At 33.8% G+C, this 14778-nt stretch overlaps 1 protein-coding gene across 1 annotated transcript in view; it reads right to left on the minus strand.

The window, feature by feature from the left end:
- STAG1 (stromal antigen 1) overlaps positions 1–14778 on the minus strand; it is a 444727-nt gene that overhangs the window by 12590 nt on the left and 417359 nt on the right. The window contains exons 23-28 of the mRNA XM_032629925.1: positions 13256–13348; positions 11077–11251; positions 9219–9358; positions 6015–6116; positions 3200–3348; positions 2325–2453 (exon numbers count right to left, since the gene is read on the minus strand). Of these exons, the coding sequence (XP_032485816.1) occupies positions 2325–2453; positions 3200–3348; positions 6015–6116; positions 9219–9358; positions 11077–11251; positions 13256–13348 (788 nt within the window). The remainder of the gene's footprint in view (positions 1–2324; positions 2454–3199; positions 3349–6014; positions 6117–9218; positions 9359–11076; positions 11252–13255; positions 13349–14778) is intronic.

A 14778-nucleotide genomic window follows, 5' to 3' on the forward strand; every position in this document is an offset into this window, starting at 1 on the left:
GAGATCCACAACCAGATGTATTGCAGTGAAAATGATGAATGCCAAAGATTAAAAAATCTTGAAAAGTATCAATAGTAAGAGAAAAGTAACTCATTACACACAAGGGAACTCCCAATAAGTTTAAAAGCTGACTTCTTTTTTTTGTTTTGTTTTGTTTTTTTGTGGTACGTGGGCCTCTCACTGTTGTGGCCTCTCCCGTTGCAGAGCACAGGCTCCGGACGTGCAGGCTCAGAGGCCATGGCTCACGGGCCCAGCCGCTCCACGGCATGTGGGATCTTCCTGGACTGGGACACGAACCCGTGTCCCCTTCATCGGCAGGCGGACTCTCAACCACTGTGCCACCAGGGAAGCCCCAAAAGCTGACTTCTCATCAGACACAGTAAAGGCCAGAAGGAAGCAGGATAACACAGTCAATGTGCTGAAAGTAAAACGCTATCAACCCAAAATCTTGTATCTAGAAAACTGTATTTCAAAGCTAAAGATGAAATAAAAACACTCTCAGGTGAACAAAAGCTTAGAGAATTTGTTGCTGGCTTACTTGCTTTACAAGAAATACTAAAGGAAGTTCTTCAGGCTAAAAACAAATCAGAGAGTAATCTGAATTTACAGGAAAAAACAGAGTGCTGAAAGGTAATTACCAGGTAGTCATAAAGGACAATATAATTGCATATATACTTATCTTTTGTCCTTTTCACTGATTTTAAAAAGAAATTGTATAAAACTATGCATTGCTCTGTCACTGGAACAATAACATAGAAATGTGTATTTGACAATGTACACAAAAAAAGTGTGTGACAGCAAAGATGTATTAGTAAGGAAATGATAGCAGATGGTATTTCATACCCACAACTATGAAAATAACTAAAAAATATAATTAAAGATCTCTGAAGGAATTAAAATGTTACACTAGAAAATAGCCATTTAATATAAAAGAAGGCAATAAAAGAGGGAAAAACAAAGGCACAGACATATAAAAAATAGAAATTATTATGGCAGAGATTGTTTCAAAAGAAAAAACATGATCTAACTACAGGCATGCCTCATTTTATTGTGCTTTGCTTTACTGTGCTTTGCAGATACTACATTTTATACAAATTGAAGGTTTGCAGTAACTCTGCATTGTCAAGATGATGGTTAGCATTTTTAAGCAATAAAGTAGTTTTTAATTAAGGTATCGACACTGTTTCTAAGACATCATGCCATTGCACACTTAACAGACTACAGTGGAGTGTAAATATAACTTTTCTATGCACCGAGACACCAAAAAATTCGGTGACTTGCTTTACCTATTACAATATTTACTTTCTTGTGGTGGTCTGGAAGTGAACCTGCAATATCTCTGAGGTATGCCTGTATATGCAGTCTACAAGAAACACACTTTAGATTCAAGGGCAAAAAGACAGAAAGTGAAAGGATGGAAAGAAAGCTATACCATGCAAATAGTAACTAAAATAGAGCTGGAGTGGTTACACTAGTATCAGACAAAATAGACTTTAAGAGAAAAATTACTAGGGACAGAGGAGAACATTTTATAGTGATAAGTAAGAGTCAATCCACCAGAAGACATAACAATTATAAACATATATACAACTAACAACAGAGCCCCAAAATACACATGAAGCGAAAACTGAGAACTGAAAGGAGAAATAACAATTCAGTAAAAATTGTTGGAGACTTTAATACCCCACTTACAGTAATGGATAGAACAAATGAACAAAAGAAAATAGAAGACTTGAACAGCATCCTAAAGAAAACTATAAGCGAAATGGACCTTCAATCTTCTTGAAACCAGTCAAAAACAAAATAAAACTAAAATATAATTAATATAAAAGGAAAGAAGAAAGTTTTCCACAATAGTTAAGCCAGTGTTCATAGATCTTTGAATTAGAGAATAAGAGATCATTTCCACTTGCAAATTCTAGGGTACTGAAAGGTAAATAATCAAAGAAAAACTATATAAAAGTTTGAAAGAAAATTATAGTCCCCTAAAATAGGGGTCCCCAACCCCCAGAGTCTGTTAGGAACCAGGACGCACAGCAGGAGGTGCGCAGCGGGTGAGCAAGCAAAGCTTCATCTGCCGCTCCCCATAGCTCACATTACCACCTGAACCATTCCCCACCCCTACCCCCCATCCATAGAAAAACTGTCTTCCACGAAACGGGTCCCTGGTGCCAAAAAGGTTGGGGACCGCTGCCCTAAAACAACCTATCAGAGCCTAAGTTACCAAGAGTAATTATATCTAGATGATTTTTTTCAAAAATTAAACATTTAAAATTATAATGGTGTCATGATAAAAGCCACTTGTCCTGTAACATGCAACTTACACAGTCTTTTTGTCTTGTCGAAGAAGCTTAGATGAAAATTCACTTAGTACTTCTAGGAAAGCCAGATTAGGAGGTGGATATTCTTGTCCTTTCTGATTTTGGTATTTAAAGGCAAATTCTATGCCATCCCTGAAATAAAAGAAAATATTGTCTTATTCTTCCAAATAGCTAGTATAGTTCTTCAATGGGCTAGAATTTCAAAAATAGTTGGGAAGGCAGCAAAATCATCACTGAAGGTAGTAAAATCTGACAAATTCAAATGGTAAAATAATGTTAATTTGTATGACATAGTTGCATAATAATATTTAATTTTATTACTTACAGTGGAAAACAACTTATATTGTGAACATGTATTTCACAACTTATACTGGGAAAAATAATAAGAAATAGCTAAATACCCACAAAGCTAAATTCCTGTATAGCTTTTAGAGATAACAGAATACCCTGGAAAGATACTGAGATTGTTAGAAAATTTGGTTCTTAGAGCTGGTCATGGTACCAAGCAGGTGTCTGAGTTTTTGTAAGATACTTAAAATTTTTTGTCATTCAGTTTTCCATTATGAAATGAAGTTGCACAGTGCTTTTAAACCTATGTCTCCCACAACACTTTCTCACCAATAGACCAGATAAGAACATCCTGTTAAACTTTCCTTTCTATACTTTATAAGATGAAAAAATGTGTGAAGTAAGTAACTATTTTTCAAATTAAAAATACCCTCCTGGTTGAGAATCACTAGATTAGACAACCTCTAAAGTTCTCATAACTTGAAAATTCCAACATTTGTCACTTTAAAAATTGGTCATATAATAGTTGTTTCTGGTAAATTCCAGTAAACCAGACTGTATATAACAGAGTGTTTATTTAGCTCACTCACTTGTGAAGCGTGGCAACTGCTTCTCGTGTCTTGATCTGGTCCAATCCGAATGTAAGGGCAAAGCGACGTGCCAATTCTTTAATGCCACTTACATGGGCAGATGTCCTATCTAGGTTGGGACCTTGCTCTTGAACAAGTTCATTAAACAACTGGTAGAAAGAAAAAAAAAAAAAGAGGAAAAAACCTATAGTTAAGAAATATTTATTTATTGTTAGAATAAGTAATATAATTTAAAAATATTTAAAAGCCATATGATAAAATATATATTTCCTTCCTTGTACTAACAGTAGCCACCACTGTTCCCGTTCTCCAAGTCATCTACTATTTCTTGAGCTCATTTTCATGCTAGTTGTGTGATTAAATGCAAACCAAATTTCTCTTTTACCAAAAAGGAACACATTTTGGGTTGGGAAAAGGAAATATGTTTACAAAAATATACTACGTATTCATAAACATCTATGTATTCTTTTTGTTGTTTTCACAGGAATGGTAATATATGAAATACAGGGTTCAGAACTTTGTTTTTTGACAAGAACATTATGTAAAAGAAGACCATTAAGATATATGGGGTGATTTTTCCCACCCAATAAAACAAAATATACAAGAAAGTTCTTAAACTGAGTGAAGAGGTTTTATAATTACATAGACATTACATATATTGTATCAAAATAACAGAAACAAAACTCTGGAGTACTAAAGAATATAAAAGCAATCATCATTCTGTCATTGAAGTCAGACACTTAGATTATCTGCCTTCCCTTCTATTATGAGAGACGGATAACCCAAGCTTTCATCTAAAGCCACTCCCTGCTTATGTACTGAATCTCCCTGTCCTTTACCTACTTAGTGGTTTGGTCCTGAGCTATTGCTTTCTCCTGAATCCATTAACTATTCCCTCTCTGTTAGATGCATGCACCTTAAAAATCAAGCAAACAACCCTAACTTCTTAATTCCATCTCCTCTGCCAGTTACCAACACGTTTTTCTCATTCTCTTTACACAAAGATCCTGAGTATTGTTTACATTTGTTTTCTTCCTCATCTCCCAATCTCTCAATACACTTTAATCACACCATTTCACGGAAATAGCTCTTATCTTCTATTAATTATGTTGTCTACCATTTTAGGTTTCTTTAGCAATAGACCAGCTTAAACTACTTACTCTGCCATGACTAGAAACAGCAGTTCTTCCAGAGATTTTCAAATTTATACATAGATAATTGTTAATAAATTCTTAAACTTTAAAATGTTTTCACAGATAATTATACACAATAGCCTTAAACTTTAAAATTTACATTTAAAATAAATTACAAAGAATATATTTCACTGTACGAATATCAAAGTTCTCTTTTCTCTTTCCCATTAGATCATTCTTCTCTCCAAAGATAATCAAAGTTAAAGTCTGAAATGTGACTAATTTAGACACATTAATACATAAAGTGACTAATTTAGACACATTAATATATTACATATATAAAGTTTTAACTTTTACATAAATGGTACTGTACGATATATTTTATCCTGAAACTTGCTATTTGTCACTTAATATTTTGTCTTAAAAATCGTTTAGCTACTTCAGAGTATCAGTATATTTAACCATTCCTCTGTTGATGGACATTTAGACTATTTCCAGTTTTGCAATATTACACAAACTGTTGCAGTACAACATCTTTCACATATACGTTTTTGTGCACACCAGCATGTATCTATGTAGATACCTAAGTAGCAAAAGTACTGGTTTAAAAGGAATGTATACCTTAAATTTTGAAATATACTGCAAAATTATATTCCAAGAAGGTAAGAGCAACTGCTTTCACAAGGGACCTTTTCTTGCCACATCTTTAGCAATCACTGGTATTATCTATCATTTTAATTCATGCCAGTCTATTTGGCAGTGATAAATGTCTCCTTGTTTCAATCTGTATTATATTAATTATTAATTAAGTTATGCCTCTTTTCATGTGTTTACTGCTTTTTAAATTTTCCTCTTCTGAAAAGTGGCTTTTCATTTGCTCACTTTTCTATGGGATTTATTTACTTTTGTTACTGATTTGTAGGATTTGCTATGTATGATTAAAAATATTTTCCCACAATCTGTCACTGTTTTTTAAATTTTGTTCAGAGTGCTGGTTGATGTATAAATCTGTGTAAGTATATATATATAATCAATTTTTTACATTGTGGCTTCTTTCCTTGAGGACTTCCCTACTCCAGGACATAAAAATATCCTTTTATTTTCTTATAAACTTTTAATTTTTAACATGTATATGTAATCCACCTAGTAGTTATTTTGGGTGCATGTTATGTAGGGCTATCACCTATTGAATAGGCCCGATCCTTTCCCCACTGACCTTTATCATAGGCTAAATATATACATACATACCTACAGCCATCCCCAACTCTCCCATCTCTACGTTAATACTAGGCATTTACTAGAAATCTTATTTAGGCAATACATGTGATGTATTTTCTTCTTTGGATACTATTGTTGCCCCTTCCCTTATTAAATACTTTAAAAATGTATTTAAAAATTTTTTCTTTAAAAATGATTACTTATAAAATATCCAATTTGGCATTTCATCTGGTCTAAGAATAGATCACCTTAGGATTTCATCTATTTGAAATGTGAACTATAGGACTGTCTTCCTAAAGAAAATACACATAACACATCTTTGTACCAGAAAGTATCCATAGTAATGTATTAATGCAATGACCTAATTTAAATGAGGTAAGATACCTAGCACACAATAATAAGCACATGGAAGTGCTCAATAATATTAATTCTACTCTTCATCTCTTTCCCTTCAAATTTCTTACCTGTTGTAAACTGAGAATGAGGGTCTTGGCACACTGAATTTTATCAATCTGCCTGGTTTTACTCAGTGTTTCCTTAATAATATCACCATAGTCATTGTAATACTGTGAGAAAAAGAAAAAAATATAGTTTTAAAACTGTTGGAAAAAAAAAAAAAACTGTTGATATTTAATGAGATAAATAGGCTGATGAAAGAAATGGAAAGGTGAGTACAGAGGTGTTTAATTTTTCATCCTAAAAACCTAATGAGAGCTAAAATATATTGTCTAAAGTTAAAGGAATACACATTTGATATTTAAAATTATGAAATAATAATAATTAAACTAAAAAATTGGTAATTCCAAGAGGAGAAGAAGTGATATAGGTGAGCAAAATTCCTCATTCTTTACAACATGGATTCAATAGATTTAAAAGGTGACAAATCAAGAAACAGAACTCTGACAGAAACATCTTAAAGAGCTAAAATCAAAACAGTTAAAATTTCTTGCTTACTTCTGGGGAGTAGGCCTAAATAAGGGGAAGGGCAGATTACAGTAACAGATTTAAGTTTTCACTGAATACTTTTGTGCACTCACTATCCCCCATAACATGTCTATATTTTACCATTATAAAAAATAAAAACACTGATTTCTTCAACAGTGATTAAGAAAAATTCAACTAATTTCTTTATAATTCAGTTTTTGGATACAGGATTTAAAGAGTTTTCCTTGTGAGTAAATAATTAGGAAAAACTTTGAGACCATTAAATCTGGATGTTACTTCCAAGCTAGAGCATAAAACCTATAACCTATGTAAAGAAGTGAGTATATTAGCTTGACAACTGGATTTTTATAATCTTCAAGAAGATGGGTATTCTTCCATGATGTGAAGTGCAAAAAAAAAGGGGAAATGTCTTGAAAGAATCATCCTTTCAGTGCAATTAAAAATTATCTCAATGCAGATAAAAAGAGAAAGATATATGAGAACACTAAAGTGGTTCGACAGGTAGATCAACAATAAATTCAGATTTTTAATGATCACATAGAGAAATGAGGCAAAAAGCCAAATAGACAAGGATGTATAATAAAGAATAGCAAACAACTATTAAAATATTCACAAAAAGATTAAAGCCTAGAAAGAACAGAGGAGTGTAAAAATTGCTAAGGATGATAAAGCTTATTTCTTGAAACCAAGACAGTATTGCTAAGGGATGACAAGGAAAACCATATTAAGCTCATATTTATCTAACCAAACCCCGTTTCGACATTACTTTTGGAAGCCTTGTCTGGTTGCTCACTTAAGTCTCTATTTGTGCTTGCTTTGTAATTTATACATCTATCTCTACAGTAATCATGATGAGGCTTTATGGTTTAGTGGAAAGAGCTAAGCTTTGAAGCTAGGCAAACCTAAAATCGAGTGCCAGTTTTTGCTACTTTAATAGTTGTGTGGGGACTTCCCTGGTGGTCCAGTGGTTAAAATTGGTCTTGCAATGCAAGGGACACCAGTTCGATCCCTGGTCAGGGAACTAAGATCCCACATGCCGCGGGACAACTAAGCCCGCGCACTGCAACTACTGAGCCCACGTGCCACAACTAGAGAGCCTGCGTGCCGCAACTGCAGAGCCCATGCACTCTGGAGCCCTTGCACCGCAACCACTGAGCCAGTGCACTCTGGAGCCCGCGTGCCACAACTAGAGAGAAGCCTGCATACTGCAATGAAGAACCCACGCGCTGCAACGAAAGATCCTGCATGCTGCAACTAAGACCTGACGCAGTCTGTAAGTAAGTAAATAAATAAATAAATAATTTAAAAAAGTTGTGTGGATCTTCGAAAGTTATTTAACCTCTCTGAGCCTTAATTCCCTTATCTGTAAATGATGATATTATTTCCTAACTCACAGAGTTACTGTAATCAACAAAGATAATATAAAAGCTTTAGAACAGTGTCTCAAATATAAATGGCATAGAACACAGGCAGCTATTCATTATTAGCATGTTATATTATGTTTACATTTCAGTTTCTCTGTTAATCTGTAACCTCCTTAGTACAGAAATCATGTCTTATTTAAATCCCTGGCTACTAACACAGTGCTCATCACACTGCAGTTGTTTAGCAAAATATGATGACTTAGTTACTATGTCATAACTAGAATTGGACATAAACATGTGAATCAATGGAATACACAATATTGAACATGGGCAAAATAAAATACTGTGTCTGACATAAGAACAAGGCCAAAATACATAAACTGAGAAGTGTGCCTCTTAGGCTATATCAAAGATTTTTGAGCACTGCTTTTTTTGTGGTTCAGAAACAAAATGCAGCTTCTGGAAAGGAGAGCAGCCAGGAAGGCAACTACCTATCAAAATCCTGTCATATAAAGAATGGTATAAAACCTTTCAACATCTCTTTACCTCCCTCAGGAAAAAAATCCCAAGTTCTCACACAGCATATAAGGTCTACCCTGTCAGTTTCTTTAAATCTTACCTCTGGCTCCATTCTCATAAGCAATCTATGTTACTATATCAAATTACTTGCATTTCCCCCAAACAATTCATTGCTTTGTACACGAAGTCCGATCTGCCTAAAAGTCCTCCTACTACTTTTTTGCTTGACTGGCTAATTTATGCTTATCGTCTCAGACTTAGTTCAGAAGGCACTTCTAAGCAGTTTTCATTAGCCCTCATATTTCTTAAGAGCGGGGTATCTGTTTTATGTATTTCCAGGAACCCCTATACGTACCTCTGTTATACTGTATAAATGCAATTGTCTAATTACTTGACTATTTCCAGCTTTAGACCACTTTGGAGTAGGAATTTAAAAATCTTTGTAACTTGAGTGCCTGGCAACACAGTAGTAGGCATACTTATAAATGTATCTGAAGAGATTTCATAGGGAAGAGAGTTAGCTTTCTTCCGTAAGAGTCCATGGCCTCATGCAAATAAAAAGGCATTCTTTCATATAAATGTAAGCAACTCCTACTTTATGGAACTGATATAATAGTATAGAGTGATAAAAAGCTCGTATATAAAAGAGAGGAATTTTAAATATATCAGAAAATCATCAATAATATTTAGGTAGGAGCTGTCAATTTTAGCTTATTCATCATTCTTTCATGTTTAATTGCAAACTTCTCTGCTACTAAAGTGGAAGGAGAAAAATAAGAATATGAAACTACTATCTTAATAAATAAATATCCCATTTAAAAAAAGACTGTAAAACTATACCTTCATGTAGTGTTTAAAGATGTCTGCAGCTGCATGCATGTCAACAATATCGTAGATGATAAGTTTGCTGAAGGCAGCAAGTAGATTCCTTCTCTTATGTAAGGCCTCAATTTTATTAGCTTCGTCTTCTTCATCACCCTCTAACCACAGAAAATAAATTACTTATGAACTTTGGCCCTCTATCCAAGGTAAAACAATGCAGACAATCTGCATAATAAAAAACCAGCTTATAACTTTACAAACAGGTACAATTCAGTTTTAGATGGGCTAAAAACTGTTAGCTATACTGATTATTTTAGGGTGCTATATTTAGTTAAACATTTATTAAACACTTAGTAGGCACTAAGGTTTCTGTCTTCTAGGAGATTGTCATAGCAAAGATTGAGTAAAGTAAACAAACCATATAGATTTTTTTTCTGATACTTTTGTCATAATAATACTGTTGTTCTGTTTACCTTTAAAATGCTGTCTTCTCTTATCTGAATATTCCTTATGTGCTAATGTATTTCTACAGAGAAGAAATTTCTAGAAATTTTTAAGACACAGGGAAAAAGTTTTCTTTTAGAAAAATATATGGGGAGTAATGGAAATTATATGGAGGAGTTAGTTTTCAGTTCTTGTCCTAAACATGGTTACACTGTAAGCTGAGAAAGTATATTTTGCAAACTATGTTAATGTACATATGCATTTTTTAAAACAAAACCTTACCAAATGCTTTCAAACAAGTAGTCTTTATTCCTCAAGTTTTAGATTCTTAGGCCCTATTGGCTTATCTATTTCTAATCCCAAGAAAAATCTCTCCACAAGGCCATAGACAATAAAAGTTAAGACATTTGTTTCAGGCTCTGTACTGACCCTCTCATGTTTTGTCGTGCCCTTATTTAGGGACAGTGTTCTTCCTTCCCTTCTTTGCGTGTACATATTCATAAAAAAACTTACTCTCAACTTCTCTCTTCCCTTTCTATTAACTGGTCCTGCTGTGAAGCATCAATGCTTTGAGAAGTTGGAAATCTTTTTGCTTAAGATAAGTAGAAGGTAAATTTTATCTCCTGAGATTAATATGAGCTCAAAATAAAGATCCTTTGTTCACAGCCCAGTATTTTCTAAAATGTTCTATTAAATAAAGAATATTCTAATAGCACCAGGTAGATCTGTGGATCTGATATGCCACAGATCTTAGAGATTATCTATTTCACAAATAACCTATGTAATATTTATTTATAATTATTTATATTCAGTCTAATTTTACTAAGTTTTCATTCTGCAGGCTCAGCACAATTTTGACTGGTGAGGTTTGATAACATTCTTTTAGCACTTAGTATCTTAGAGTCACATTTTGTTAATTTAAGTAATATATGATCACTACTCAGAAGGAGAAAGGAACTCAGATGCTTTCCTTTAGAAAAATTGTGAACCTGGAAGCAGTTCAATTAGAAAAAAACCATCTATCCTAAATATACATTTTACACATGTGGGAAATGACAAATGTACACAATTATTTATTATAGCATAGATTATAATAGTAGAAGATTGGAAACTAGCCAAATATCAATATGAGATGAATAATATAAATTATGCTCTATTTAAATAATAAAATACTATGTAGCTATTAGAATAAGGAAGCTCTATATGTAGTGATGGGGAAAGATCTTTAAGGCACTATGTTAAAATTAAAGCAGGGACACCTCACTGTGTATATTTTTATTCTTGTTGGTTTCTTAACTACATGAATGTATTAACTTTTTTTTTTTAAGAGAGAAACTGTAGTATTTTTTAGGATTGAATTTGAAATTTTTTCTCATATCTTTTGGGGTTGGTAAAACAAGATCAATATTGACAAAATGATAGCTACAAATACCCATGCTCTGGTTCTCCTCATCTTGGTCAATGAAAACATGATCCATCACAAAACTGAGGAGTTCAGACTGAAGTCCAGTATCTGGATTAAACACCAAAGGCTGAAGGCCCTCCCTGCCACCTGTCATTAATTGGTGGCTGAAAATCATCAATAGATCACAGAGTAACATGAAAGCCTGGAATGCAAAGGAAATTCATCAGTAAAATATTGTACAAATGTAGCTGTAACTACAAATCAATGTTAATGAAACTATACTAAATTAAAAACAGCTCAATAACAGTACCATAATAGAAATTCTGAGTATTCAAATTGCAGCTACTTAATTTTAATTTCCAAACTGAATAAAATTATTTTGTCTCATTACAAACTAGTCGTACTTAAGACTCTCCACCCCCCTAAATATAACCTGCTTCTTTTACTTGGCTATATTAACTCAAAACAGTTAAGAGATTTTTGACTTGAAATTATAAAAAATGAGTTAAACTCAACTCTGGAAATACAAAATTGATATAATAAATTAATGACAGATGTTACAAATCAATCTTATACTGCATAATCAAATAATAAGCATAAATCTTAAGACAAACTGTATAATTCAACAAATTACAATGTAGTACTTTAAGTCTGTAAGCTCCTATTTTGGATTCTTCTTTAAAAAATCTATTGTAAAACGAAATTTTTAACAGTAGGTTAAATTGAATTCAAGGTCATTCACATAAAAAACAGTGTCTGAAAGCTTCCCAACAAATGTAATCACATAAAGAAACTTTCAGTATATTTCCCCATAGAGAAAGTATTATAGTTATGTTGCCAAATTTATCCTATTTAATGGATGGTACAAAATAAACTTGTATCACCAGTTTATTGAAACTGAAAGATTTTGTTATGGAATAACTGAGGGCTCTGATACCTCAAAACAATCCACTCACCCCCTTCTAAAAATTGACTTCTATGGGAAAACATAATTTTGGAATGTATCTGGAGATGGCTGTATATTTGGTTGTTTACCTCCAGCAAAACTCATGGCAGTTCATGCTCTAAGTACACAACCATGAAATACATTACTTGAGTCACTTGAAAACAGGAGAACATGAAAGAAATCCAGGAAAATATATATTTTTAACTGAGGCCATACTTTTGCATGTCACCAAACAGTGAGGATGCAGAAACACTAAATTTTTGGCTTAAATGTCCTGAGCTAGGTACTTTTTAGACAGCACTGGTTGAGTTCAGAAGGTTTAGAGAATAAGGTTTAGGAAAGACCATTTCTGTTCCCATTTACGTTAGATGCTGATAACTCAATAAAGAAGAGACCTGGATAACCTATTTGTAGGAAGAGACAGCAAAGGGTAAGTACTGCTGTACTCTTTTTAGATATAGACTCGTTTTGTAGCCCAACATCATTAAAAAAAAAACGATATGGAAAAGGTATATCTGTTTTATATAAAAGTATTTCCTAATAGAACAGTATAATTAAATAGATTACAAAATCACTTTGTGAAAATGGTATTGCCTTGGGCTCCACTTTGACCCTCTTTGGTCTGCGACCTTTCCGAAGGGGTGAGGAGTCTGTTGGACCAATGGGATATGCCCACCTGCACCTCTACTTTACATCACTGCCCAGGTACAGGGATTCAGGAATTCCTTGCCCTCACAGACCTGATTCTGCTACCAGGGGGTGCACAGGCATCTTTCCTAGACACACTGCATCCCCAGTGTGTACTCCTAGGCCCCAGGGTAATCAAGGAGCAGCTGTCTGAAGAAGTGATGTTGATAGTTTGGATATGTGGGCTGAATTGTTCATATGCATGTGTGAGGAGTTCTACCTGGTGTGGGAAAGAGCTGAAGGTGAGAAGAGAAGGTGGACCCTATGCCAGCTCCCCAACTCTCCAAGTTCTGGTAAGGAATCAAAACTTCTAAATCTGAACCTGCCTTCCAGGCCATTATGACAGTATACTTGTCAAGGTACAAAGACGTGTAACAGGTTAGCTTACTTTGTAACTTAAATATTCAGACATCTATATTCTTGTCCCAGGTGCCACAAATGTTAGGGATAAACCTGCATGCTAAGAACTGTCATAAAAAATAACATCTTTTTAAAAAAAATTTACATCTTACTGTTCTTCAGTAACTCATTTGAGTTATTTTTATTGAGAGCTCTTAACTGACAATTTCTTACCTGTTCCTTCACTGGAGTATTAACATTAGATAGGCACTGTTGGCAAACAGCCAAAAAGGATTTCACTGTTTTCCTCAATACCAACAAATCCTCCTGTAAGACATATTCAAATTTACAAGCATGAATTACAATATCCTATAAAACTGATCCAGAAGAAATAGTAAATGGAAAATAGCCAAACTAGTTTATTGTTAAGGAAATTCATAAAACCAAATATATTGTTGGGAACCAAATCATATAGTTATTTCCTAGTTATCTTAATGGAAGGGTCAGCGAAACTGATAATCCTGAATACTCAGTTCTATTTAGCTTTGGAATGCTCAGTATGATTTCCTCCAACATATTTGCCTTTATCAATATGGTTTACTCAGGCTGATATTAAAATTTTTAGTCATTGCTATAGCAAATACTAGCTGGTAGGAAAGTGACAGAGTGCAGCAGCATACTGAAAAAAATCAATTAAGCAATAAACATGTACTCCCATATTCTCAGGACTCTGCAAAATGTCAAGGGGAAAAGATAACTTTAAGATAGTGTCCATGTTCTCAAAGAGTTAACATCTTAGCAGGGAGTTAGACCAATTAGAGAGTAATTAAGTGTTTAATTTTTTGGTGTTAACTCTAACTGTAGCAGAAAGAGCTGAGTTGGAGGCAGCTTCATAGAAAGATGGCCTTTAATCTAAGATTGGATGGGTGAATAGGATTTAATCAGATGGCCATATAATATTCAAAATGAAACATCTGAAAAGTATAAAAGGAAATTTAAATTTATCAAGTACCTATAATGTGCCAGGCACTGGTATGAGGGCTGTTACATAATTTCATATTTATATTGATTAGAAGAAGTAGTTATTATTAGCAAGTGTTTGAAACCAGGACTGTCTGATATCAGAGTTCACGATCTTTTCACTGACTAATGAGCAAGACGCATGCAGATGACTCAGTATGATATCAATATTTAAAATAGTAATGAAGAGTAATTAAATGAGCATAGGCTGATGTAGGAATCACTTTTAAAAAGTACTCTGTGAAACTAAAATTCTTTAAACTACTCTATTTTGTACAGATGAGCGTACTTATTCCTTTTTGGGATCTTCACATCCCAAATAATGATACTTTAAAAATTATACATTATTTCCTTTTGCTAAAATGAGTGCAATATTCAGAAGAAGGAAATAAGATCATCTTGTGCAGAGTAATAGAAAGGACACTGCCTCCAGGACCTTTAATGTTCCTGCAGATGAACATCCAACAACCAAACCTCAACATTCCTTGACCTTTAATTTCAAAGACTCACAAAGCAGTAGGGGAAATAGACAAGAGAACACGCAACTGCAACAGAATGTAAGGAGTGCTATGTTGGAAAGCCTAACCCAGAGTCAAAAGTAGTCACAGAAGGGTTCCCAAACAAGACTACATGTAAGCTGAGTTCTGAAAAACTAAAAATTATCTACCTATATGGAAAGGTGTTCCAGAGGGCACAGAATGTTCAAAAGCCCAGAGGTGCTTTTGAGAGACTGCGAA

Source organism: Phocoena sinus, chromosome 4 (assembly GCF_008692025.1).
Source record: "Phocoena sinus isolate mPhoSin1 chromosome 4, mPhoSin1.pri, whole genome shotgun sequence".
Taxonomy (NCBI): domain Eukaryota; kingdom Metazoa; phylum Chordata; class Mammalia; order Artiodactyla; family Phocoenidae; genus Phocoena; species Phocoena sinus.